The 27,725-nt window shown below is 36.7% G+C and overlaps 1 protein-coding gene across 6 annotated transcripts in view; it reads left to right on the forward strand.

Moving 5' to 3' along the window:
- LOC150109855 (histone deacetylase 4-like) overlaps nt 1-27,725 on the forward strand; it is a 579,471-nt gene that overhangs the window by 146,270 nt on the left and 405,476 nt on the right. Inside the window, exon 1 of one of the 6 annotated variants that reach the window (XM_090397040.1) lies at nt 21,783-22,246. The exons of 4 other annotated variants lie outside the window; for them this stretch is intronic. In XM_090397040.1, coding sequence (XP_090253166.1) covers nt 22,189-22,246 — 58 coding nt within the window. In that variant the 5' untranslated portion in view covers nt 21,783-22,188. Of the gene's footprint in view, nt 1-21,782; nt 22,247-27,725 lie in introns of those variants that run through there. One more of the 6 variants, XM_090396999.1, reaches the window with a different exon arrangement.

Consider the following 27,725-nt stretch of genomic DNA (forward strand, 5'->3'; position numbering starts at 1 on the left):
ACAAAAACGCAAGGGATTCATTTTCTAAATTCTGCGAAACAGTCATGATTATAATGAATTAGTTTCCATTCTTTAAAGTTGTCTTTTGGGAGTGAAGAGAAACCGAATAACAATCATGATTTGCTGCTACGTGCTTCGAATCAAGGAAAACATTATGTCTCCTAAGAAATATGTCCTTCAGGAAAACCCCGAGAATCACTTCCAGGTTCTTATTCCTCATCTCATCAACCGCTCATTCGTAACCAAACATTTTACCCAGAAATGAAAAGTAAGAAGTAATATTGACCTTGTCTGTGATGACCTTCTGTTGACTGTCATTGCTACATCTGGATTCGTATAATTATTATTGATTGACCTTTTTTTTCTTAAAAAACCCTGTTAATTTTCAATGCATTATTGCACACATCAAATCGCCATTTTGGTACTTCGGAACTGCCGGGGACGGGGGAGAATCGTACAGTTCCACGAATAGCTCTGTGTGTACTGTTACTTTGTTTAGCTGTTCAGAGTACTGAGCAGACATCGTAGCTGTCTTCCTTGAGACAAGAGAGAAAAAATTATTTTAAAAATATTAATTTCAATAGTTTCAGCAATGTAACTTAAATCTTCTTTACAATATAAAATCACGATTATTGGAATCTTAATTTCGAACTGAAACTCCAAATATATAAAAATGTTTTCGATTAAACAAATACTATAATTTCCATTAACGATGGTCTAACGATGTCTTTATTTTTAAACTCGAATTTTGGCACTCTAAATAATCGCCTGCTTCGTTTTTAATACATATTAAAGCATATTAATTTTAATTAATTTTAATGCATATTAAATACGAAGATGGCGTTGTGATGTATAGGTGGCAATCCTTTAGTACTGTAAACTTGTTCATGTTTATTTAGTGAAATATTCTTCTTGTGGAGTATTTCTTTTTATATTATGATGTTTAGGTTGAGCATATTGCATATAGGTATGTGTACATTGTCTATTGTTTTTTTTTTTGTGAGTATACTTTATGAAACTGTAGTGGTAGCGAATGTGCGAGCAGCTAAGCCTAATTTCTGCCACAACTAAACTTAACTAATTTAAGTGGGAGCGTCTTGCAGTACGGTAGGTCTGGGTACGTTATATGTAACTGCTATAGGAATTTGTCGATGATACTATTACTATGCCACGCAGCTTGTTAAGGAAGTATGTTATTTTAATATTAGTTTGACACTAAATACTCGTATTATGACAACATGCAGAAAATTTACTTGAAAGGTTGCAGTCAAATCATATATTAATTGCTTTTGATAATTTACTTTCTAGTGAAAGTCTGGTTGATGTACCATAACCATGATATTAATTATTATTAATTAATATTTCTCGGGATATGCTTCCATCATTGTTAAATGCTGTGGAGTTGTTAACAATTAAGGTTTTTTGGAAGTTGTTAGTAAGTACTATGATACTGTGGAAGGCACACAGCAGGGGGCTTCGAGTAATTATCATCAAGAAGGAGGGAAACAGAATATGAATAGTCATATTGTGTCTGGCCAAAGAAAGCTACTATAGTCAACAATCGAGACACAGAGTCAACGAGCGAAATCGTCAAAAAAAGACCTGTGATGGACTTTGACTCGACGTTACGAAAAGCCAAACGCCATCAAGTATTGAACTATCTGATATGTTGTCTGATATAGGTGATGTTAGGCAGAAGTTGTCAGAGGTTAAGCATTTTGAAATACTGGTTTCCATCCTACTTAGTAGAATTAAACTAGATGAATATTTGAAAACATAATTTTACAACTCAAGTAACAGTGTCATAGATGAATTACTATCACTAAAATATAAGGAGTCAGACTTGCCTAGTGAATATCGTCATCTGCATCAACTTTCAAGCGGTCTTGACCTGGTTGCTGAAGCCCAACTGTCAGGTGAATCTATACATACCAGTGTAATGTCCCTTCCAGTTTCTTCCATTATCCTGTGTATCTATGATATCACTTATTGAACCTAATGATAAAGTAGAAACGAATGATTCTGCAGATTATTCCGCATCTTCTAATATAGTAGTAGTTCCTAACCTTTTTTTGCCTGGCGTCCCCTTTCAATTATGTATTTGTATGGCCTGTGCCCTCTACTCAATTTTAAACTAGGTTAATGATTCAATAAGGTAATTATAATATATTATTATATTTAGGCAAACCTAAATTATATTTGAACAAATTTGAAATGATAATTAATTAAAAATTAATTTTTACTCAAAAATATGTAAATTTACTGTATTTAATAAGCCAATCATTAAAAGCTAGCCTGAGCCTGATGAGATCCTGTTAATTTTTCAATATTAGGTTCAATGTTCGACAGACTGTGAAGTTCTCAAATCTCCTCTTTCGCTTACTTGTAATCTATTTAGCTGCTTCGCTAAATATTGCAACACGACGCTGAATTCTTTCTTGACCACGTATGAAGAAGGAAAAGCAATGAGCAGTAATTTTATTTCTTACCAAAGATGAGGATACTTGCAATCCATCGGCCAGAATCTTTCATACCCACGCTGCCGAAATTGTATTTGAGCTTCAAAATCATTTTTTAAGTCAATGAATTCTTCATACAAATTTGGATGAACAGAATTGGAATCAGAAAGAATGGATTTATGATCCAATCGGGTATTTTAAACTCATGAAAGTCTTTGAATCTGATCATTAAGTCTTCTTTCAGTATCACAAAATGGAAACAATAACAATCCAAATTTAATATGAGATTTAATATCTCATATTAAATCATCATCTATTATTTGTAGACTTGGGAACTGCAGAAAATCTCCTCTTGCAATTAAGTCCAGGACGATTTTTAAATTTAACCTTTAATTCGCGAAAGTACTTTACATTCTTGTTTGCTTTATTTGGATGCTTTGTTCTTAAATGCTCAATCATTCTTGAAGGCTTCATTCTTTCGTTTAAGAAAGTTTTTTTAGCATATTAATCAACTATAGTGCTTCACAGTATCAACGAAGTGTGCCACACGATAACCACTGGCTAGATGTAAACTGCAAACCAGGGTTGTCAGATGGGCGTTAGGAAAAGTAGCAGATAAAGCTTATAAAAGTAGTGGATTCTGCTAAAAACAGCCCAAATTAATTATTTTCAATGTAGAAAATTCAGACGAAAAGTAGCCCAATTACTTAACTTTCAATGTAGAAATTCTAAAAAATAAGTAGCGAATCAATTTGAACAGTGTTGTCAACAATATGTGAACTATGCGAACGGGCCACGTCCTAATGTTTTATTTGACTCATATAAATACCAAAGTATTTGCGAGATATACATATGGTTTGTGTACTGTTTCAAGTATAAGTGAACATCAAGATAAAAGCATGTGTAGTAAATTGTGCTGTACAGATTCTCATTGGACAAAGGAACATTTTTTAATGACTGGAATATACTGTATTTTCATTTTGAACTGACCAGTTTGTATAGCTTTTCTTGCAGCATTCCAATATGTTCTTATGTTTTTATGGAATATAAGGTATGTGGGAATGGTAAGTGATAACAAATGACAATGACCGATTGTTTAGCACAGCAATCTCTCGATTAATGCGCCCCGATTAGTACGTCATTTTTTTCTATACCCAAATTCGATTAGTGCACCTCTAAAATTCGATTAGTGCACCTATATAAAAAATCAGCTAACGCCCTTTTTGTTCTCGTATAAGGGAGTAGGCGAGGCCGTTTAGCCCTATCTAACTTATTGAGACTGAGCGGGTAGGTTCAGTCTCCACTGGCCTACATACATCTTTAAAATAAATGTTACAGATTTAAAAAATTTTTCTCTCTATACATTTTTATGGCTAACTATTTTAAAAAATCACTCACCGGGATGAAATAATTTAGTTACCTATTTAAAACATTTCACAAAGTGAATTTTAATGGCGTAGTGCATTATTTCCATGTACACTGTGTTCCAAATTTACCGCCAAAATGTAATTCATCTGCTAATTACAGAGCCTTTTGATGATCACATCTCGCCCCTCCTTTGCAACTGTTTTCCTTAATTTTTTAATTTAAAGTATTTTCTCAGTCTTTTATCATGGGTAAAAAAAGAATTGTGAGCAAAAAAAAATGGAAGCGTGAAAATGATTCGAAAAGTAATCTCCTTGGAAGAAAAACTTGAAATAATAAAGAAAAATGAACAAGGCGAGTCCAGAGCAAAGATAGAACAAGAACACAAAAAAAAAGGCTGAATCAACTGCTGAATACAAAGAGAAAGATAAGGCTGCTTCAAGTTCATCATGCATGCACTTGAAATCAAAGTATTATAATGTTTGAATTAGAGAGACTTCTTTTTACATGGATCGAAGATTGTAACCAAAAACGGATCCCGCTAAACACTGACTTTATTAAATCAAAAGCATTAAGTCTTTTTGCAACCTTGAAAGAAAGGGTTATCAATGATGGAAAAGAAGAAATAGAATTCCACACTAGTGCTGGGTGGTTTGAGCGTTTCAAAAAAAGAAAAATAGCCTACATAATGATTGAATCACCGGCGAAGCTGCAAGTGCAGATAACGAGGTGGCCACAAATTATCCAGAGATGTTAAAGAAAATTGTGGAAGAAGCGGGGGTGAACTATTGTGACTAACAAATTATTTAATATCAACGAAAGCTGCCTTTTTTTTTTTTTTTTTGGAAGCGAATGCCTTCCAAGACTTTTCTGGCTAAATCAGAGAAATCTCAGCTGGTTATAAAGTCGCAAAGTCGAATGAAATTACTGCTAGCAATATGCGAGCCGTTTGGAAGCACATTCTTCCACATTGTGCAAAATGATTTTAGAGGCTTTTCAAATTAATCTAAGTTAATTAAATCTCATTCTGAGAAGTTGAGTGATTCCGTCCTGTAAAATTTAGATGCACAGCGGGAAGATCCCGAAGAATATGAAGAACATTTAATCACTGACAAGCCCAAAGAGATTTCACAGAAACAATTTGAAAATCTTCGCGCAATCGAAGTTTTTAAGCAGCAATGCTTAGAGGCTAGCCTGATGAAGAGAGAGAAGCAGTAAAATTTGCAGAAGAAGCAATAGGGCCATACTGTCAGTTGTATGCACGAAACAGAATACCCGCCAAGCTACGTCAGCTCAATTCTTTGTTAAGAAGTAGAATATGAAATTAATATTCTGAATATGTTTTATTGTCTATCAGCTTCATGGTTTTCCTTTAACTAGACCCTGAGATATACCCTAATACTTTTATAAAAAATAAGGGTCAAAAGAGAAATTTGAGGAACGAATTATACTTTTTCCCATAGGTTATTGTATTCGATTAGTGCGTTTTCGATTAATGCGCCTGTTTTAAAGAAAGCATTAGCCGCATTAATCGAGGGATTGCTGCAACGGATTGAGTGTGTGCGTGGAATGAAAAGTGTAGAAACACATACACTGAGGTTACTGAGCGATGTACAAAAAATGTTAGAGAAGAACAGGGACAAAAACAAGCATCAGTGGGTGTAAGGAGATGTGAAGTTTAAACGGAGGAAAAAGATATTGTACTGTATGGGGATTCAGTAATTAAGTGTGCGAAAGATGGTAGAGTAATTAACACATGCTATCCAGGGTCGAAGATTACGGATATAACTGAGGCTTTGAAGATGCAGAGGGATAGAGTGAGTGAATTTATTGTAGTTGTGGGGATGAATGATCTATGTAGCAAAATATTTTCTGTGAGACAGGATTGAAATACTTAATGATAGCACTGAATGCAAAGGGCGAGAGTGGAAAAATCATGAGTGTGTTACCAAGATTCAAAAGTGATGAATTAAACAGAAGAGCGATTATAGAAAATGGATTGATGTCAAGATTGTGTAAAAACTTTTGTAAACAAATGAAACTGAATGTTCATTTTAGTGTGTAGTGTTTATTCATTTTAGTGTCTAGGATGAGTTTGATAAAAAGAGGACATCTTTTGAGTGATGGTTTGCACTTAAACAGATTGGACACATGACATTTATTGATAAAGGATAGAGTAAATGGTAAAAAACAGAGAAATGGGATTTGCTATAGAGGCAGGTGATAGTCTGTTGTTAATAGCACTAAAGGCAATAATCGTTGTGAATATGGAATTAATTGTTCTCAGAAAATAAGCTGTATACAGAGTGGCTAATTCACACACGGAGAGGTTATGAGAAGATGTGTTACAGTTTACGTATACTAATGCCAGAAGTATTCGGAATAATGTAAAGAATTTTTGGCATTAGTTAGCATAACGTGGCCAAAAATTATAGGAATTAGAGAGACTTGGTTGACTAAGAATAATATAATTATAGGAATAGAACGTAAGGGATACGGTATTTTCAGGGGGGGGAGAACAAAATGGGTTTTTACTAATGATAGCCTAAGAAATGAAGCCTAAAAGGGTAGAAGTGGGTAGACATAGATTAAGAGAAGAAATGGTCACAAGTTGGTTGTTAAGAGATAACTACCTGAGACGGGACGTAATGGAAAAGATGAGAGGTTCGAGAGTGTTGGATCTGGTCATAGCATCGGAGAACATATCATAAGCAATTTAGTTACACTGTCTCCACTTGGGGAAAGCGATCATGTAGTCTCAACCTGAGAGACTGTAGGAAGTACTGAATATTCTCTTAAGAACGAGTATATGGAATTACAAAGCTGGCGATTATGACAAGCTGAGAAGTCAGCTTTCAACAGTGCCATAGCATGAAAATAAAATTTAAAGGGGGAGAGATGCAAGATTGTCAAAGAGTGTTTAAGGAAAGTGGTATCAGACTGTATACCCAGAGTCAGGAGGAAGAAATCAAGTAGGAACACGATGGATAAATAATATCATTAAGCAGGAGTTGCAGATAAAGAAAAGGTTGAGGAAGTATAAAGAAAAATGTAATCAGCATATCCATGAGCAGTATAAGATACACTGTCTCCACTCCAGGCAAAGAGGGTGACTTGTATCGTAAGAAAGGCCAAAGCTAATTATGAGCGGAAGCTAACTGATGAGGCCAAAAGAAATCCTAAGGAGTTCTTTCGTTATGTGGCAAATAAAAGGAGGAATGACTGTGGAAGGATGACTTTAAAAAGTGTTGATGGTAGGGAAGTAACAGAAGAAAATCAAATATTGAATTACTTAGTAATAATTTTGCAAAACCATCTTGGTTGTGATATTGGAATGCCTAATGTGTCACTGAGTGATGAGAGTCTGGAGCTAGAAGTAATAGAGGTGCTTAGTATATTACAGAACCTTAATACTAACACTGCCATGGGGTTAGATGACACGTGAGAGATTAGCACCTCCTCTGACCAAGCTGTTTATTTTCAGCCCTCAGTTCTGGTAAAGTTCCAATAGAGTGGAAAGAGGGGGGAAAATAATTCCACTGCATGAGGGAGGCCCCAAAACAGAAGTAAGCCATTAGTATATCTGGAGTGGTGGTTAAAGTATTGGAGAAATTGATAAAAATTAGAATTCACGACTGGGTGGACAGAAATATGACACTTTATAAAGGGCGACATGGTTTTGTGAAAGCGACTTTTCCAGAGGGGAAGAATAAAAAAAAAAGAATGAAAGAAACTATTATCCCTTCTGTGTAGCATCGGTAGCCTTCTCACCTGAAAGTTAACTTTCAGGTGAGAAGGCTAGCGTCCTAGAGCAGATTGAAATCAGGTCTTTCTAACCAAAGGGCATTGTTGATACCGACTAAGCTGCAAAAGTTTCTTAAGATTTGGTATACCTTAGCAACCTCTGTAGTTAGATTGTTTTTCCAGTAAGTTGAAAATCGTTTTTTTTTTATTTTTATTTTTTTAACTTCTCGTCGTCTTTTTCTTTATTTTTGTCCAGAATTTGAAAAACATTTTCTGGACTGTTCCACCAAAACAGACTCAATCATTGAACATGTGCAACCTACAGACGGACTTCCCAGTTAAGCTACCGTGGCATTAATCATAAACAATCGTCCAACCTGCCACCTGGAGGCATGATGAGGTTAGTTGTAATTCCTGTCTTACAAATGTGATTGCAAGACAGGAATGAACTTGCATGATGTTGTTGGGCAATTCTACTGTTGACATTTACTGTACGCATATCTTTAGTTAGGCAATCAAGCCAATATGTCTTTGGTCGACCTCTTGGTCGTTGGCCGTCAACATTAAACCTCATGGTCGATTTTGCTAAGAGTCTTCATTGTTGCGTAGCAATGTAAGATGTATGGCAAGGACCATACCACCTTAGGCGTGCCTCTTGTATCTTCTCTGTTATTGGTGCGATACCGAGGATCTTGTGTATGCCGGTGTTTGGTATTCAGTCGACCCTGGCGACGCCAAGTGTCCCTCTCACCATTCTCATTTCCATGGAACGGAGGATTTGCTCGTGTTTCTTTGTTGTTGACCAACATTCTGCTCCGTACATGGCTACTGGTCTAACGAACTGTTCTATCGATCTTTGATTTTAGGTACAGTGGGATCTTTTTATCACAAAGCACTCCAGTTACTTGTCGCCACTTCATCCAAGGTAGCGTTGGCTCGGGCTTCAATATCTGTTGTTGTATTGCCATTGCAACTAATGCTGAACGATAGGTATTTGAACTGGGTGCATTTGTTCAACTCCACGCCATCTATTGTAAGCATGTCGTCGGTTTATACTATAGCATATATATTATAAAAGTCGTATTCTTTTCCATAATTTAAAGTTCGTTAGTTTAAACAAAAATCGAAATGGTTCAACAAATATAACAAGTTGCCTTTAAAATCAGCCAGAGTAACGGGCTGATTTTAAAGTAACATAGGGAAACAAGTCGCTGAATAATCTTTAGTAGCTGTTGCATTCTTTTAAAAATGCATCAAATATTATGAACGTAGTTCAAACAGAATATTTCTGATTGAAGAATATCTAATATACCCCTCCTTTCATAGTTTCTTGAATATTTAAGAATCTACTGTAAGTGAATTAGTCCCATTACATTTCTTGTTCACTAACTTCCTTACCCATAATGCTGCAACATCTGTACGTAAGAAAGAAACAAAGTTTGCCACATATAACGCAACGCAAATAATACAACTGCTAAATAGGCCTCCGCGTTAATCGTAATAATGTATTTATCTAACATTATTTCATTTAAGACCAATAGCAAATGAACACCAGTTTGAAATCATGCAGAAAGGTCATCTTTTTATAACCCACCTTTGAAAGATTCCGTGGAAAATCTGTAGAAAAAGAGTTAACCCATTGAGTCTCTATATTTAGATTGAAATTTGGACAGTCCGTATAACTTCAATGTAGGGCATTAATAGCGGCGCGTTAAAAATAACTCGGCTATTTTCAGACCACCGACAGATTCACTTAAGCAAATGGAGCGGTAGAAATAATTTATTTCACATTCCCCTGTCCACTTGCGAGTTTTTTTTTACTTCAGTTACAAGCTATTTGGATATCACACCTGGCGAACTGTTTCGGTTTCAGCAGCATAATGTTTTGCATCATCAACCCCTTTCGAGCTACTTCCATTTGTTTCTCCGTCACTCGTGTACGTGTGTGGGTGTTACTAGTGGTGGTATAGATCCAAACGCGTAATACTGCGTTCCTAAATACTGCCTAACACACACACACACACCTAAAATTCTTGCCAGTTAATAATGAGGAATTACCCGTGTATTAAACGCAATCCAAGCGTTCCGAACCTGTCTTCTTAATATTCTTAACCTAAAATCATAACCTCTAAGAAATTAATATAAAAAAAAAAATGGAGATGATCACTTCATCTTCCCAGCTGCCATTAAGCCTACTGTGGTAACGCGACTAACATGCATAACACCTGTCACAACCGCGCAGTAAATTCTCTTCCCCCATCCCCTCCCCACGCTTTATCGGAGTTTCTCGTGAACTTGTGCTAAAAATACCCATTTTAACTGGCAGCGCTATTCTCAGCACACTCATCGATATTAGTGGAAAGTGTTGCTATGGAGACGACACTATGCGCCGAATAACTAAAATGGAAATGATGTGCGCACTTGTGACAGTTTTTAATTTGATGCTGTTGTCGTTAGTAGGTTTGCGATTTTTTCGTCCAGTTTATTATGTCTTATAATGGGACGTGTTTTGAAGAAAAGAAAGATGGAGGTCTGCATAACTTAGCCATTTTGATTTAAAAAAAACTTTTTAATTAAAAAAATCTTGTGGATTCTATTTCAATCACAAGACGAATTTTTTTATCAACACTAAATTAGTATCTACTACGCCATAATTATCCAGTAAATATATATATTTTTAAAATCTTAACTATTCTTGGAACCAGACCCATTATTACAAGATGTCTTGGTTCTTGTAATAATGGTTTATCTTATGTAGTTACTGTACATAAGATAAAGAACTTAATCAAAATCAGTATGCTTCTTTCATGTCTGTTTTTGTTTATTCCCTAAACAGAGCGATCCTGTTTTGACATGTCCTTGTTTGGAACATTTATACACCGACAAAAGACAAGCTGAGGGAGATAAATAAAACCAAATAACTTTATATTTGTGTATACATATACAAAGAAAAATAAACAAATAATAATAATGAGTGTGTATGTAGAAAGGTGAAAGTAGTTTTCATTTCTAGGTGCTATCCAAGTGTGTGTGTGGGGGGGGGGAATAACGTATGTAAATATTGACACAATTAAAATATTAAAATTCAGTTCTATTTGCATTTTATTAGTTCATATTAGTGCGTTTGCTAACAAGCAATTCGTGTAATTACGTAGTTTAGGAGAATGACACGTTCCTTGATCATGCGCACTGCACACGTTGCTTGCAAAATTACGCATAGTAGTGGAAATACACTGAAATATATTTACGACTTCTTTCACGGAATAATTTTAACCTATTAGAAACCTTCTCCTTGAACCCTCTGAATACGTTTTAGATACTGCAAATACAGCGTGCGATCGTAGTCACGCACAGGCATATTTGATTAAGATGAAAACACTTTTTTTAGCATGTGTAGTCGAGAGGTCAATAGCTGTATTAAGCCAACCTCGTATTTTTAGCATTGTGTAGGTGGTTTCTAGAATATTCTGTTTAAAGCGAAATCTTTATACAGAACTTGTCACTTTGCCATAACAAAGGAAACATATTGTCTGCACGCAACGAAAACAAACCCAGTGAAATTCATGGAATGTTTAGAGTATTCAAGTAATAAATAGTTTATTTGTAAAATACCTAATGGAAACGGTGTTTGAAGAAATATCACATCTAACTACTTTAGCTGACAAGAGTTAGAAACGAAAGAATCGAGAAATGACTGAAACAGGATACGAACAGTTAAATTTTTTTTTTTTTTTTTATAAGCTGAATCACAGGAATAAAATATGTCCAGTAAGTGACTCAATTCGCTCATTTCGTTGTGAGTGTTATTACAAACTTATAGTATTGAAATTTATTAAAAATTATGTTAAATTTAAAAAAATGCAAAAATAACTCAGGGCATAACGTATTTGGATGTTAAAGTTCACACACACACACACACACAAAAAAAAAAAAAAAAATCTGTTTTCATTGTTTTAATGCTTTGCCCACACACGACATTGATATTTGCTAAAGGTTTTGTAGTGTCTCCTGTGTGGGAGTGATACTATAATAATAAGTGAAGAAAGGTTGCTCTTAGTACTTCCCACACAGCTGTGATGTGTTATAATGTCGCAGCCTTTCGTGTGTGTATTTCTTAAAAAAAAAAAAAAATGGAACAAATGTTTTTAGATAAGCTACGCATTTTTTTTTTTTTTATTATGTGATTCCCACACACGAATGGTTTTAGTACTTCTTGTACAGTTTTACTATGGGCGTGCTAAGCATTCCCATCCCCGCTATTTTTATATATTTTTGTATTTTTATTTATTTTTGACTTAGTCCTGAAATCCTGTTCTAGAGATCAAGCATGAAACTGTTTCAAGACACTTTATGCCTCCAGTACGCGGACGATGAAATACATCTCCAACCCAAAGACAGTCACAAACATCCATGTCGACGGCTTGATTAGAAACCGCAGCCTGTTAGTTCGAGAGCGAAATGCTAACTACTCAGCTCACAAAGTCCCTGAATTGTTTAGTCAGAGTCTGAACAACTACCTCTCCTTACTATACAGACTATCAAGCCATCACATCTCGAAATACTGCACTTCGAAGTTTCACAGAATTTCACTGCATATTTAATTTGCTTATAATTATATTGAACTATTATGCGCTGCAGACATAAATATTTATATTTATTACACGCATAAAGAATGTTTGATGCAATCCGATGATTAATTGCACGGTGAACTGTTTCTTTATTAATTATTATTTTTGTTTAGGTGATTTCCTTTTTAAGTTTCCAGTAAGCTGAATGCTGGTCTTACACCCAACATATTATTATTGTTATGATTATTTATATTTACGACAGAAGCAACTAAGGATATGAAGTTAGTCTAGTCTATCTGTTAATGTGCGTTCTTCTGGTATTTGTCTGTTTTGCTACATAAAAACCCTTCACCTTCGTAGCGAAAATCATCTACAAAAAAAAAGGAAAAAAATAGGATCCAAACCCATAGTTTATTACTTGGAGGGTAGAAACCCTATCCGCTCAGGCTGATAGTGTTTAATATTTAACTAAATGACTGTTAATACTGTTATATTTTGTAGTCTTCACATCTTATAAAACTTAAGAATATAAACATGCTAAATAAACCGTTCTCCTTATTACATTCAAATCCTTTGCAAGTAAAGATTGCCATTTGTGAGATCAATGATTAGTAATTCTTACATAATAGGCAGAATATTTTTAGACCTTTGATCTATAGCTTACCATGTAATGATAGTTCTGTCTCTTTAAGACGAATATAATATTATACTTCCGTGTTTCCATGGCAGTAGGTTTTGTTTGCGTGTATACTAGGTATAGGGGTATATGTGTATTGTCGTTAATAGAATTTCGAAACACGCGATATTCCAGCAAAGAATCCTAGTTAGTTAATAAACTAACTAGGATTCTTTGCTGGAATATCGTATTTCGGCAGTAACTGGAAACGATAAGATGTCTCGCGTTATAAGTCTTATGTTATGTTATGAATAGTTTGGGGGGGGGGGGATGGACAAGCATTTTCGATCACTGGAAAGGCTTACATAGTTGAAGAAGCCGTATCTCGTCAAGGAATATTATCTTGACTTTTACAGCCCAAAGCAAGTACACAGTTATAGCCCCCGCGGGGAAGGGGGATATTCACCGAATCAGTTAATGCAGATGGACAATACCTACAGGGCGACAATATATATATATATATATATATATATATATATATATATACACATACACTATGGGGGGGGCTCTTCCCGCCTGGTGCCAATCCCCCCTATATATATATATATATATAAGGTGATCAAAATTAAAGCATCCCCGTTTAAGGCCTTCTGGAGCGCAGCCCAGTGATCCAAATGCTGTGATACATCGTGCATGCGGAAACGATATCTGAGAAAAAATAGTTCCAAAATTCACCACTATTGGTGCTGTGCGATGTACCGAATGTAGATGTAGTAATTTTTCTGTGTGTGTGTGTGTGTGTGTGTGTGTGTGTGTGCAGGGCCGCGCCAACCCGAGGGTGCAAGGGGTGCACCGCACCCGGGCGACAACATTGATAGGACGGCATTTTATGTAGCTAATATCTAATTTGGATTATACAATGCAGTATTAGAGGCGACTGATAAAGGTTTGCACCCGGGGGGTAAATACCCTTCACGTGCCCCTGTGTGTGTGTGTGTGTACAAGCATACACAACAGATTTTTATCCACTTCTATTATGCATTCACAGGCTGTGCTGTTCAATGTGCTGCCCTTTCCAGAATGCCGCAAACTGCATCCTTTGCACGGTGTGTTCAACAACAGTACGCAGCTGGTCGGGACTGATGTTGCGCACATGCTGCTTTCAGCGCCGGCAAGTTATCAGGATGATCTTGATAAATATTGTCTTTTGAGAAACCCACAGAGCAGAAGTCACGGGAGGGCGGGGGGAGGGGTCAGATTAGGTGAACGAGGCGGCCAAACAGTGGGAAACGCACGGCTGATTATTCTGACTTCTGTGAAATGTTCTTGAAGAACCTTCTATACTGATCGGCCGATGTGTGGAAGGGGACCCGTCTTTCATGAAAATGACTGAATTCGTGGCAGAACAACGTCGGGCCACAGCTACAGCAACGCCCCGGCAGTAACTGAGCAGGTAACAGGACCTGACTGGCGAATATCCTCAGTGTAGAATGGTAAACCAGCTGTAAAACCCCACCGGACAATAACTTTGGATGAATGCAGAGGAATTTCATTGCATGAAACTGAGCCTCATCTCTCCACAAAATCATCAACGGGCACGCGGTCCGCGGATAATTCTGTAGGAAGATGAGGCTCCACTCGACAATTTTTCAAGTGGACAATTTTTTCAAGCTACTTTTCGCCTTCAACAAAAGGGACAGTCGTTTCGCACTGGGCGATAAAATTCATCTCACACCTAAAAAAAAATATTCATTTCGTGACAGGATTAGTTGAAGAGCCGGTATTATCTTATTCATTTGGCCTAACCAGGCTGGCTGATTTATTACATATATTGTAAAAAATTGGGTATTCAGATCACTTATATGAATTTTCTGAAAACTCTTGAAAAAAAAATGAGCGGAGAGGGATTCAAACGATCTGAACGAGATTGGAGACAAGAAAACCGAAATCACTGCTTCAAGAAACAGATTCCGTCATCCCTTATTCATCCTGTAAATAAACGTAGCCTACCAAATTCCCTGAGTACTTGATTAGAGAACAGTAGCTTGCAGAAAGTCATTAGATAGGTCACGTATTGAAACGTACATTTTCCTGAATTTTTACCCCCCCCTTAGCAATTCTACCGTTATTTCTTAGATTCAACTCTCACTATAATCTAATTTGAAATTTTATGTGTAATTTAGAGATGAAAGAGTACAATTGTACATCTACACTGTCTACCAATAATTGTCCGGACATCCCCTATTATTTGAAGTTATGGTACATTCCAGGTTTGTTAATAACATAAAAACCGGTGTACAAGTAGTAGGAACAGTATTTTATCGTAGCAGTTGAATAAGGTGGTATGGCAAAACGACTTGAACTCAGTGACTTCGAGAGAGGTGGCATCGTGGGCTGTCGCATTGGTGGCATGTTCATACGTGCCATTGCCGCTCAACCGGAGCATCCAAAATCAACGGTTGGCGATATGATCAACAAATGGAGACGTTCTGGCATCACTAGTACAGGAAAACATCCAGGGCGGCCGCCAAAAATGACTGACAGGGATAGGAAGGTGTTAAAATGAGTGGCACGCAGAAACCGGCTACAATAGGCTCAGACTATCCGTGATGAGTTGCAGGAGCACTAATAATGTACGAAAAGAACTTTATTACTGGGTTGCTATGGAAGAGCAGCGGTACACAAGCCGAACATCACAACAACCAACGACTGCTCGTCTGGCCGGGTGCAAAGAGCGTGTGAATTGGCCAGTGGAAACGGTACACTGGAGCGATGAATCAAGGTTCACATGTGGTCCAGTCTGATGACAAGGTGTAGGCGGGGTGATAGGCTGGTGAACGCTTGTTACCACATTGTGTTGTACCAACAATAAGGTTTGTTGATGGAGGAGTAATGGTGTGGGTGCATTCAGCTAGTTTGGAGTGGGATCACTGGTGGTTGACCGTGGTTCAAAGAAGGCAGTACCTTGATATTCTGGATAATCAGGCGCTGCCTACACTGTGGAGTTTTTATGGAACGGACCCGTTTTACTATCAAGACAATAATGCCCCATTCCACAAAGATGCAGCTGTTATGGCATGGAATGAGATGGGTGTTAAACGACTGCCCTGGTCTGCACAGAGTCCTGACCTCAACCCCATACCGAACTGTTGGACGAATTGGAGCGGAGATTGAGGTCCAGAGCAGCACATCCTCGATCTGTCGCTGAATTTGGTGCTGCTTTGATGGAGGAATGGAGATAAATTCCACCTGATGTCTGCCGCACATTCATGGAAAAGCATCCCTCAAAGGGTGCAGGAGGTGATCAAAGCCAAAGGTGGTTATACCCAATATTAGAGCTCCCCTGGTGATATTAACTGTAAATTGCTAAACTGTCAGGACAATGATTAATAGATAGTGTACATTCACTAATTGTCAATTTTACTCTATTCGCATCTCTAATTTCCATATTTAAGTGTACTTTATTTTTGTCTAATTCTAATTTATTAATTAAAACCTATATCTGTAATTGTGTAGTTAAGGTTTCTTGAACTTAACTTTTAAATTGGAAAAACCAGAGACTCCTTAAGCAATAAATGTAACACCATGCATAAAGCTTAGACATGTACACATTATTTTCATTGGTGTGTGTGTATGTGTGTCTTTTTCAGCAAACGTGCAGGAGCACTTTTGCTGAAAAAGGTAAATAAAGGGGGGGGGGGGAATACCAATGTTGTAGAAAAGTAATTTCTTAGTGATTATTACCTATGTAATTTTGGAATAGAAACATTCACCTATGATATAATTATCGGCATAAAAATAACTGACATCCTGTTTAAAATACCAGCTTATATAACGTATATACTAGCTTATAGTAATTAGATAGTGTTAGAATTTGAATTATGAGCTGCAAATACCTAATCATAGTTAAGCCTAACCGACGTACCTTATTGCCTAATTGGGGAGGGCCAGGGAACAGAGCGTAGATTCGAACATCGCGATGACGTCAATGTGAGACCACCATGCTGCTGAGATCCAAAATGGAATGGAATAGTAGTACTATGTTTAATTTTGGAAGCAGAAATCCTTAAATATAACCTTGTATTCCACTTACCATGCAGAAGTGGTTTACGGCTTTTCGTGAGATGAATTAATGAAAAAGAAAGAAGAAAATTTGTTTAGTTATCATGGAATGATAACTAAATACTTTTAAGTTAAGGGATATTACATCCCATATTGTTTCATAGCCGAATAAGAAACTATATAAAGTTCGGCGAGTCCAAGCGTAAGCAAATACCTGGATAGTGCAACACCTGATCTATTTGGTAGTGCAACTCATAGCAAGGGTGGAGCTTTGAGTTTCTTATTCGGCAATGAAACAATATGGGATGTAATATCCCTTAACTAATGACTTACAAAGATCATTAAAATCATTAAATGATATCTCAAAGCAATATATTATGACAATATCCAAAGAAAAAACAAAAATAATGGCATTCAAAGGAGAAAACCCAATAACCAGTAAAATAGTGATAGATAATACAATACTAGAACAAGTAAACACTTTCAGATACTTGGGATGTGATCTATCATACGAAGAAGAAGAAGACATAGACACTAAAATATCAAACTTTGTCAAAGTAAACGGCATAATAAATAGTATATTTAAGCCATCCCTGGTACAAAAACACACTGGAATCAGACTATATAATGTCTTGTCAAAACCAACTCTACTATACGGAAGTGAAACATGGACCATGAAAAGGAAAGATGAAAAACGAATTCAAACAGCAGAAATGAAGTTCCTCAGAAAAACAGCGGGATATACCAAGTGGGACCACAAAACAAATGAAGAAATCTTACAATCACTAAAAATCAAACCAATTAATTACTACATAAGACAGTATAAACAAAAATGGCTAGAACATTTAAATCGAATGGACAACAGCAGACCACCAAAAATATTAGACAGATACAAAATAAGTGGAAAAAGAAGAATCGGAAGACCAAGAAAGAGATGGCATGAGACCGGAACAGGCCACATGGCCTATATTCCATGATAGGAAGAAGAAGAAGAATATCCCTTAACTTAAATAATTTCACGTCGTCGAATTGAAGCCTTTGGCTCTTCATATAATTAATAACTAAATACGTTTTTTTTTTTTTTTCTTCAGGCTTGTGGGATCGGCTAGTTAACGGATGAAAGCGATCACTCTGAAACAAATAGTAGTAATAGCTGATAATTGGGAGTTTTACCACAGTTCAAAGTCCATTTGTTAGCGTTTCGAGAGAAATCAGTACAGCAGTAAAGATAAACTTGGACATAAATTGAGATGCTGAAGATTAATTTAGCAGTGTGAGAAGAAATTAAATTTTGAATTTGAGTACATCTTTCGTTATAAGACGGATAACCTATAGCCGATTTTATTGGTGTATTCATATACAAACACACACACACATATCGCGATTTGAATTAATGTATTGGATATCAGGATTTTTTTTTTTTTTTTTTTTGAAAGTGAAAAATGAATTGTATTCAGTTTTCTATCTTCCACTCGCTGAAGCTGCCTAAAGCTGAACAGCCGAAAGTGCTAATTTTAAGTCTCGCAGAAAAAGAAGAGAACAATGTTCGCACGTTAAGCAAGTAAGAGATGTTTTTTTTTGTTTTTTTGTCGCTCACTGAGTTACGCGGTGTGGTTTACAGGTGTCCTTACATCTTGCCGAAGACACGCTCGCGTGGTCCAGGACTCTGCCCTACCCTACAGAGTTTCATAGAGAACCCGGAGAAGCTATTAATATACTCCTTCCGTGCTAAGCGGCTTGAAACGTGAACACAAATCTGTCTTCAAGGTACTCGTACGTAATCCTTATTGATTAGGTCCTGACAGGGGTTATTTCGAGACACAAGACCTCGAAACTGCGCTTGATCAAGACGAAAGAAACAAGCTACGTTGTTAGTGCGAGTTGTTTTTTTGGCTTTTGTACTGCCGTAATCTCCCAGAGATCCATTTGGCAAGGATTAACTCAGACTACAGCTGTATGGCTGTCAAAAGCAGTGACCTCGCTTTGTTTTTGACGCCCGATGTTAGCAATCGGTAAGTGTCGTAACAGACTCTCAGAGTCGGGGATAACTTTATTCTTTAGTCGTTATTCTTTATTTATTCTTTAGACCTTTAGTCGTGTCTATTAATGAATAATAGACACGACTAAAGGTCTTTGCGTTCTTGGAACAGTAATAAACGAGATGATAGCCGTTATGCATCGAGTCTCTTTGATTTTATGGGGATGGATGAAGACGAGTGAAATAGGGATCATATTCGTGATCCAAAATTTAAAGGATTCTAAACTGAAAATATTCGTCATAATAATCAATTATTATGGATATATCCACATTTTTATTTATTTATTATTATTATTATTTCAATGTTCATTTTGACGACTCTACTGACCTAATCACAGATGCAATATCTAAGCAAAATCAGCGAATTACCGAAACTGTATATCTACTAGTTTAGTTATCACGGATTTAAAAAAAAAATGCATAAACAGGATATTTGCAAGTCATGTAATAATATAGTTCAATGACAGATAATTAGCACATACTTTGGGTGTAATTCTGGACCCATTACTCTGCACCTGTACGCTAGCACTCGAAATTGGAAAGTTTCAAAGAGGATTCATCTGTGAGATCTATGCGTCTAGGACATCTCTACAAGGCAGGTACGACTTGAAATGTTGACATTGCGCTTTAATTTCTTGCCTGGAATCTAAGCGAGCAACATCCCTTACAGCAGAGTTGCTACCTCAACTTTTATACCTTGTGTCCCTCTTCGTTAAAACATTTCATGTCTCCTTCTAGAACAAGCGCAGATAAACAAATTTGACATGAAAATTAGTTGTGCGTTAGATATTTTTTATAATATGAACCTAAATCTAAACTTTTCATCTGTAAGGTATCACTGCAAAAAGTTGACTTGTTATACATTCTATTTGGAGAACTGACACGATAAAAATACATCTGAAGTGTTTATATATTGTCGCAAAATCGCATCGTATTTTATCGTTATAAGAACGTGTGATGTGGTTTTAATATTTTGCTTGATTGAGATGGTTTAGTTATCACGGATTTAAAAAAAAAATGCATAAACAGGATATTTGCAAGTCATGTAATAATATAAACCCTTCATTCCATATGGTAACAAGGATCAGTTCGTACGGCTATTTAAACACACATTTTTGACTTCAGATTAACGACAGAAGGTTACATCGTCTGTTAAATCAAATCCCTGCTAATTCACAATGGACAAGAGATCAGATTTACATTTCCTTTTAGTTCAAGCTGTTGACGCCAATGTTATGATCGAGGAGTCCTTTTGTGGTAGAGAATAGTGCACTGTAATGTCCGTTAATAGTTGTGCAACCTAACCTCTCTAACATATCCACAACTCTCCTTAACTACAGTTATGGCAATATTGTATTTTACTATGATAGTGTTGCCATCATAGATAATTGTCAACCATCCCAAATAGATTGTAATGTGATTCTCCGTTTGGGTTTTCGGAGGTGTGCTTCAGTCTCAGCGAATTCAGGATCTGTCTAGATGAACCAGATCACTGTGTACCTCTCTCTCTCTTAATTCTTTTTCTTTCTTTCTTGTTTTTTTTTTTTTTTGAAGTTACTATGGAAATTAATTTTTTTAGTAACATAATAAAAAGTTAATTTAATAATTAATAATCTCTAGGGCTAAAAGGTCCATGTTTTGGCCCTAGAGATGCGTTTCCAGATTATGTAAGCCTTAATCCTCCCACTGTACGAACAGTAATGTACAATAAGTTTACAGACTTCCGTAGATGGAGCTGATAAAAAAAAAAAAAAGTAAATTTAGATATATTTCCTTGATCCAATTTCTGTGGAATTTTGCATTCTGTGTTTTTATGACTTGAAGACACTAAGCATAAATTTTTGCGGATATCAAATCTATAATGTCTGAAAACTCCAGTGCAAAAGTGCATTTGGCCGACGATGCCATGACTGACACAAGCAGTAAATTGCAGCTTAGCTTGTGAGTGCGTTAAAGATATGTGCACGTGGATAACAAATCTGCCATTATAGTGGCAAGAGATGATGGAAAACTCACAAACAGTGTTTGTCAGCAAACAGAAATGCGGAAGATGTTCAACAAGAAAATAATACATGAAAGAATGAGATTTGCGGGAGGGACATCGAAAATGTCGAATTAGGTTGAAAGCAAACGCGCAGTTACGATCATTATATGCTATTGATACTGAACTAAGAAATACTCGACTAATTTTGAAAGATAGGAAGAATCAGATGAGACAAAAGTTGTGTAGTTCTTCTTTTATAACACTTGTCTATTTCGCTGAAGACAATTATTTACAGTTATTTAAATATATTAACTTTTATGCTTGAATTTTGAATTAGTTTATGCTTGAATATAAATTCGCTGCAAAAAAAAAAAAAAAAGGAAGGAGCTTCTCGAAGACAAAGATATGTCAAGAATGGAGATTTTACAGTATAAGCGACTGCGATTGTAAGGTTATCCTTCAATTGCACCAATTGAATTTTAGTCTAGAAGAAGAAGAAAAAAGAATATAACGAAACATGAAGGCTATAAATGAAAATACGAGTAAATGGCAATAAAGAGGAGATGGAATTGGTGGTATAAGGAAGTGGCCGGTAGAAGAACATCGAAACAATTAGACTGAGGACAAGGACACAAAGTGCGAACTGTTAAAAATAACCGTTACGAGAGTAGTTGCCATAGTTTCCTGATAATTACAATATCATTTCCACGTTCTTACTCTCCACGAGAAACCCAGGGTATTTATAACTTCCCTTCTAAAGATAGCTTCCCATCTTCGCCGCCTATCCAGGTCTTTACCATTCGCGTTGTGCAACACTGAGCTTCCTTTCTGATCGGAGGGTTTGCTCTGCTCGTGTGTGTGTGTGTGTGTGTGTGTGTGTGTGTGTGTGTGCGCGCGCGCGCGCGCGCGCTACTGGCGCGAGACGTCGTCGATTGGCAACAAGCAAGTTAGGGCAGAGTGGCAGTTCTTGGAAGAGCATTAGCGCTAGTGTACGGGTCTGTATATGTGTGAGGAATCTATTTTTAGCTCATCGCATAGGGGCGGTGTTTCAGCTGCGTTCGGTGAATTTCATATGCACTGCATCGTTCTCCTCTTGCGTCCGAAGGGAAAGGTGTGTGTGCTCACGTGCTTGCGTGTGTGTGCATGTGTTTTTGCTGTGGAGGTAAATCGACGCACGATTTGATCAACCGAAGTCCATAAACAACGCATTGTGTTCGCGGCGAATCGCTAAACCTCGGTAGTTTTGGGCTCTTGCGCCTTCCCATTTGGATCCATTTGACAGGCTTTCCTGTGTCTAGCGTTTGTTAGGGAATCATCTGTCGAGAGAACTTCCCAGGGTGCCAAGCTATGGCATGGATGTAGAAATGGCGACTGGTATTCTTAATTACGGATCAGTACCCAGGCAGTCAGGTAAAGAAATTATATCATATATATTTTTCCTGTTTAAGATATATTTTGTGTGTATGTGTGTGTAATAGCAGAGAGAGGGATGGAATTTTATATATGTATATATATCAGAATATAATATATTATTATCTTAGAATAATGTATTATATTATTCTCCTAGAAATAATCCATTATTTTATTGGTCAGTTGGTCAATAGGAATCTTTGTAGCACAATTTACTTTCTTTACTTGGAGGTATGATTGTGACATTTATACATCACTAGATCCTCGTTTCTCATCTGACCTCATATTCACTCTGTAGCTTTGAACAGGATAATGACGAGGTGAACAGAGGTAACGGGCTTACTTCCATTTCTACATGCAGATAATTGATTCTTGAAATCATTTCCTCTTACTTTTATTAAGAGCGAGAGAAAATATGACTAACGTAAGTAATGGCACATCAAGGCTTTCTAGCGGTGATGGTATGTCATTTTGAAGTTTTGTTCATGTTGAGTGTAGACGTTATTTGTGTTCATTCATGCCGGGAGAGAGAGAGAGAGAGAGAGAGAGAGAGAGAGAGAGAGAGAGAGAGAGAGAGAGAATGCAAGTAGTGCTGGTAAAATCCCAATAGAGATACATTTAAACTTTTGATATTTTTCTGTATTCATTACACCATAAACCAGTTCACCACTCTAATCCATCAGCAACATTGACATCCAACAAACAAAATACATCAAATGACAAATAAATTAACAAAACAGATGACATATTTATGAAGAGTGAGTTCTGTCCTGGTAAAGTGCAGTTATTAGTTCACAGTTGCTCACTCGGTCAAGGATACGAATGTTAAGAGACCTCAGAACTTCCGTTTTGAACATCCCCCTTCCATCCCTTCCTTTCTTCCTCCCCTTTTTTTACGCGACTGCTTATAGATACGCAAGAAAGATGTTGTGGTTATATCTGTCTGGTTTCTCCCCCAGCAGACGTTCCGTGGTTAGGATATTTTTGGAACTGATGCGCCGTTTGCATTCTGCTTTATTTACATTCCGCCACTTTATTATTTATTGTGGCGTCTGTGAAAGGGAGAAAGTAAAAATAAACTTCTATGTCATCGATAATTTAATCATCGATATACTCCAAATACTTTCATGGTACGAAGTCCGATCTGTGAAGCATGCAGATATTCTCGTTAATACCCTCCTCACGTACATTAGCCAATAGAAAAGCGGTACACCTTCTTAGCAAATAAATAGGAATTCCTATCTATTTGCTAGGAATAGCGATATAACTTGTGAGAGAAACAGTCGACTTCACATGCTGTCTGTACAGGTTGACATCCCCGACCAATGCACGGCTATTTGAATATTAAAGCTAATCCAGTAAACGTGTGGATTGCTATGCTCGTTTCTTCACTAGGTTAATACGCGACGCCACCGTCGTCCCTACTTGTATCTGTTCGAGTAATCTTGGCGCCATGTATGTAAACGAAGTAATAACTTATTGGCACGTGAAAGATGAGAGCAACATTAAACCTAAGCTTCAGAACACGAACACATGGCACATGTGGAATTGTAAACACTGTTCAATGTTTACTGTCCGTTTGAGTTTCTTTCAGAACAGACGTTGGAACTGCTACAGATTTTTTGATATCCGCGAGGTAGTTAAGCTCCTTTTGTTTGTGCACTTTATCGTCTTCATCTATTCTCTTTTTTTATGTTCTTTTCGTCTCTTCTTCGTAACACTATCTCAAGACTCGAGGTTTACCTTTTCGCTAGAAAGAGTGGGTTTTAATATCTTCTAGCACAATAATGAAGGAGAAAAATGATAAAGGTATTTCAACTGAAGGTGAGCGATAGAGATGCAGGATATTTCCTCCTGGAACCTTGTATTCTGTATCCTACGAAGGAGATAAAGTTGCCAAAGAACATAAGCAATTAATAGTCTTAATATACTGGTTTCATAGTCTCATTTACTTTGTCCTCCATAAAATCCAAGAGAAACAGTTAAATTAAGAGAAACACACACACACACACACACACACACACACACACACACACACACACACACACACACACACACACACACACACACACACACACACACACACACACACAGAGAGAGAGAGAGAGAGGGAATATGGTAATCAGTAAAATATGTTTAAGAATGTGTAGTTGATACTAAAATTGTTGAGTCAATGCATTTGTATTTTTATTTCAGCGATTCTTCACGATCCATGAAAATAAAATAGTTAAATATTTTTAAAAAGAAATATTACTTCCGTTCATTAATAGTTAGTCTTAAGGGAGAAGCATAATATAATACCATATCTGAAAATTGTAAGAATCAAAAGTAGTCAGCAAAATACAAAAGAATACTTCTTTTATTAACTGCGAAGTTAAAGGATTACATGTGAAAGATAACTCATTCAAATAACACGGTCAACACTTTCACCCATCTGTTACTATTAGTGTTTATCCTTTAAGCATTTCGTGCCACTGCAACTTCCAGAAGCGATAATATTCATTAAAATTGCGAACCGGTTTTTTGAAGCGGAGGTGCAGTAAAAATCTTACAGGAAATATACAGATGGTTTTGTCATGCTTCTTGTCAAGGTTATGCGCGCAAAGCAGTTACTTGGCAACAAGGTGATGCCAGAATATGTAAGACAGACAAAAATTCTGTTTGAATTAATGAAACCGGAAATGGTACAGGATAATGGAAACAGTAGTGAGAAAATTAACAGTTTTTTTAAAAGTGTTGATCGTTTTGCCAAATACATTTCCTCAAATTTATATAGACCGTACAAAAATGTCTCTGTTAAAGCACGATATTAATTAAGGTTTTAGAAAATTATTGTCGAATTTCATACTGAGTTAGCGCTTTTTTTTTTTTTTTTTCTCCTTTCGGTAATTCTGGTTTTACCTCTCTCAAGCAAACTGGTCTGATGAACACTCAGATGCAGCCAAGTGACATGCTGACTGCATTAAAAATGCATGTAAACTCTTAACCAGCGGAACTTAACCCATCCTCGGATGACATAGAGAGAAAGAGATGAGTAATTTAACAGATGATATATCTGTTGAATCACGTAGTGCCGTAACGAGGGCGTGGCGAAAGAGTAGTCCGTCACGGGCGCAACTAGGTTTGGGGCGCAAAACGTTAAAAATAAATAAATAGATATAAAAGTCCTCTATTTCATGTTGTATTTTTAAATTTCGGCAATACGCCGCTTTAGACACACAAATTCTGCAACACACTGCAACTCGTTGTGATGGGGTTAATAGTAAGTATTTAACATATTGCATTTAGTAAAATTTAACTTCTTACATTTAAAATTTTCAAACTTTTGTCATTTTTGAGTTGGGGACGCAAGTTAGACACTTGCCACAGGCGCTTCATACCCTCGTCACTGTACTGAAATTACGTGTGGTTCACTAGCTGGTTTGTTGTTTTGTGGGAAAACGAGTTTACAAAAAAAAAACTGCCACCAACATATTGAGGTCAGATACAGTACTACGCTTTGTACTGAAGCAGTATTTGTGGTTATCTTAAACATATTTGATAACAAGTGGTAAGATGCGATGGTGAAATAACAAGATGCCATGGACATTTATGGTGGAGAGATGCACAAGACCTGCCGAATTGGAAGAAGCATGAATAGACAGTCGTCCAGCAGTGAACAGAAGTAAGTTGCTGATGATGATGATCTAGTGTAATGAGGGATTTTGGCTTTTTATATCAGTCATTTCAAACAGAATTTTAGTTTCAGATGATATAAAACAGTTGTAGATCAACAATTATCAATACTTGCAGCACGAAAGAAAGAAATATTATTTTGTATGTGTGTAACTCTCGCCTATGAAAGGTTCTAAACCGATCGTGCATTAATAGCATGGGTGGGCTAAGGGTAGATAAGCCAGAAAACCTTATTCAAAGAATCACGAAACTTAGAGTCGAGTCGAGTAATCTAGTGTGGTGGGCTCTCACCAGGAGAGAAAACTCCCCATTTATTCGATTTTCTTCACCTTTGTATTGTTTGTAAAACTATTCTTGAGTTTGTCAAGAGTTTTCTGAAAATTCGTGTTTTTTTTTTTTTTTTTTTTTTTTGCTGGGAAGGATAATAGAAAGGGGCCACTTCAACTTTTGAATATCTCTAAGGGCATTTTGTCGTAGCTTCCTTAACTGCTTCCGTTTAATGGAAATTGTCGACCACTAGCAAGCATTGACAGCTATTATGAACGTGTTGCACTGAGCATAGGAAAGAAATAGAAACTGCACTATCATAACATGTAAATCGCTTACTCAGCGGAGTCATGCGATGGAATTTCACATGAAATTAAACGTGTACTGTTTTCACGTAGCATGGCATTAGACCGGACTACTAGAGATATGAAACAGAGGCTAAAAATGGCGACTGACGGACTACTTGAAGTTATAAATATTGAATCCGAATAGTATACCATTAAAATTCAGAAAAAAGAAAAAAAATGAAAAATTGTCGAATTGAGGCTAAATAAACGATTCACATTTATGAGCGAAGTTGAATGTTATATATATATATATATATATTCTTCTTTTATGGTGCTTTGTGGTTATTCTTGCGACGTAATTGATTATTTATCGGATTTTTCGTTTGTGCGTATCCGCGTTTTGTTCTTTTTTCACCTCCAGCGCGGAGAAAACTAGTTTATCGATTGTGCTATCGTCCCTATTTTTTTGGCGCAGAAAACAGAAGTAGGCTGAAGATTAGCAGCTACTACCATCACTGATCATTCCCTAATTATTATTATTGTCGTTGTTATTGGTATTAAGAGAGACCTCCAGAGAGTCAGGGACTCATCGAGGGAGGCCACTTCTTACACACACCACCTATCATTCTTGAATTCATTCGCGTTAATTGCGCACACAACATTCAATGGCAAATCATTTCAATCACGCACTGCCCTATGAGAGAAAAATCTAGCCCTCACCCCCTTGTTAGCGGCATTCATTCTCAGCTTCCAAGGATGCCCTCTTGTCCTTTCCCCACCCTCACGAATTGAAAAATTCCGTCAACTGAATTCCTGTATCACTATTTCCAAACTTTGTACATCTCAATCATATCTCCCCTCTTTCTCCTGTTTACTAATAGCTTATAAATTCTCAATCTGTCTTCATTTCCACAATCCTGATATCATGTTTGACACTCTCCTTTTCACACTCTCTTTCCAATGTATCAGAATCACCACGGAAACTACGAGACCAGAACTGCGCACAATAGTCCAAGTGAGGTCTTATCAAAGCCTTGTAAAGAGGCAAAATGACATCCTTATTTTTACGTGTCAAAGTTCGTTTCAGCATACTAATTATCCTCTGAGTTATATTTGTAATCTTTGCTATATGGCCCTTGAACTTCAACTTCCTATTTACTAAAACTCCAAAATTTCTAGCCTGATCCATTTCTTCTACCATAATCCCACCAACACAATTACTTGCATGACTTTACATTTAATAACCATGA

The sequence above is a fragment of the Typopeltis vanoorti genome, chromosome 1 (assembly GCF_054136105.1).
Source record: "Typopeltis vanoorti isolate ZY-2024b chromosome 1, IOZ_Tvanoo_1.0, whole genome shotgun sequence".
NCBI lineage: Eukaryota > Metazoa > Arthropoda > Arachnida > Uropygi > Thelyphonidae > Typopeltis > Typopeltis vanoorti.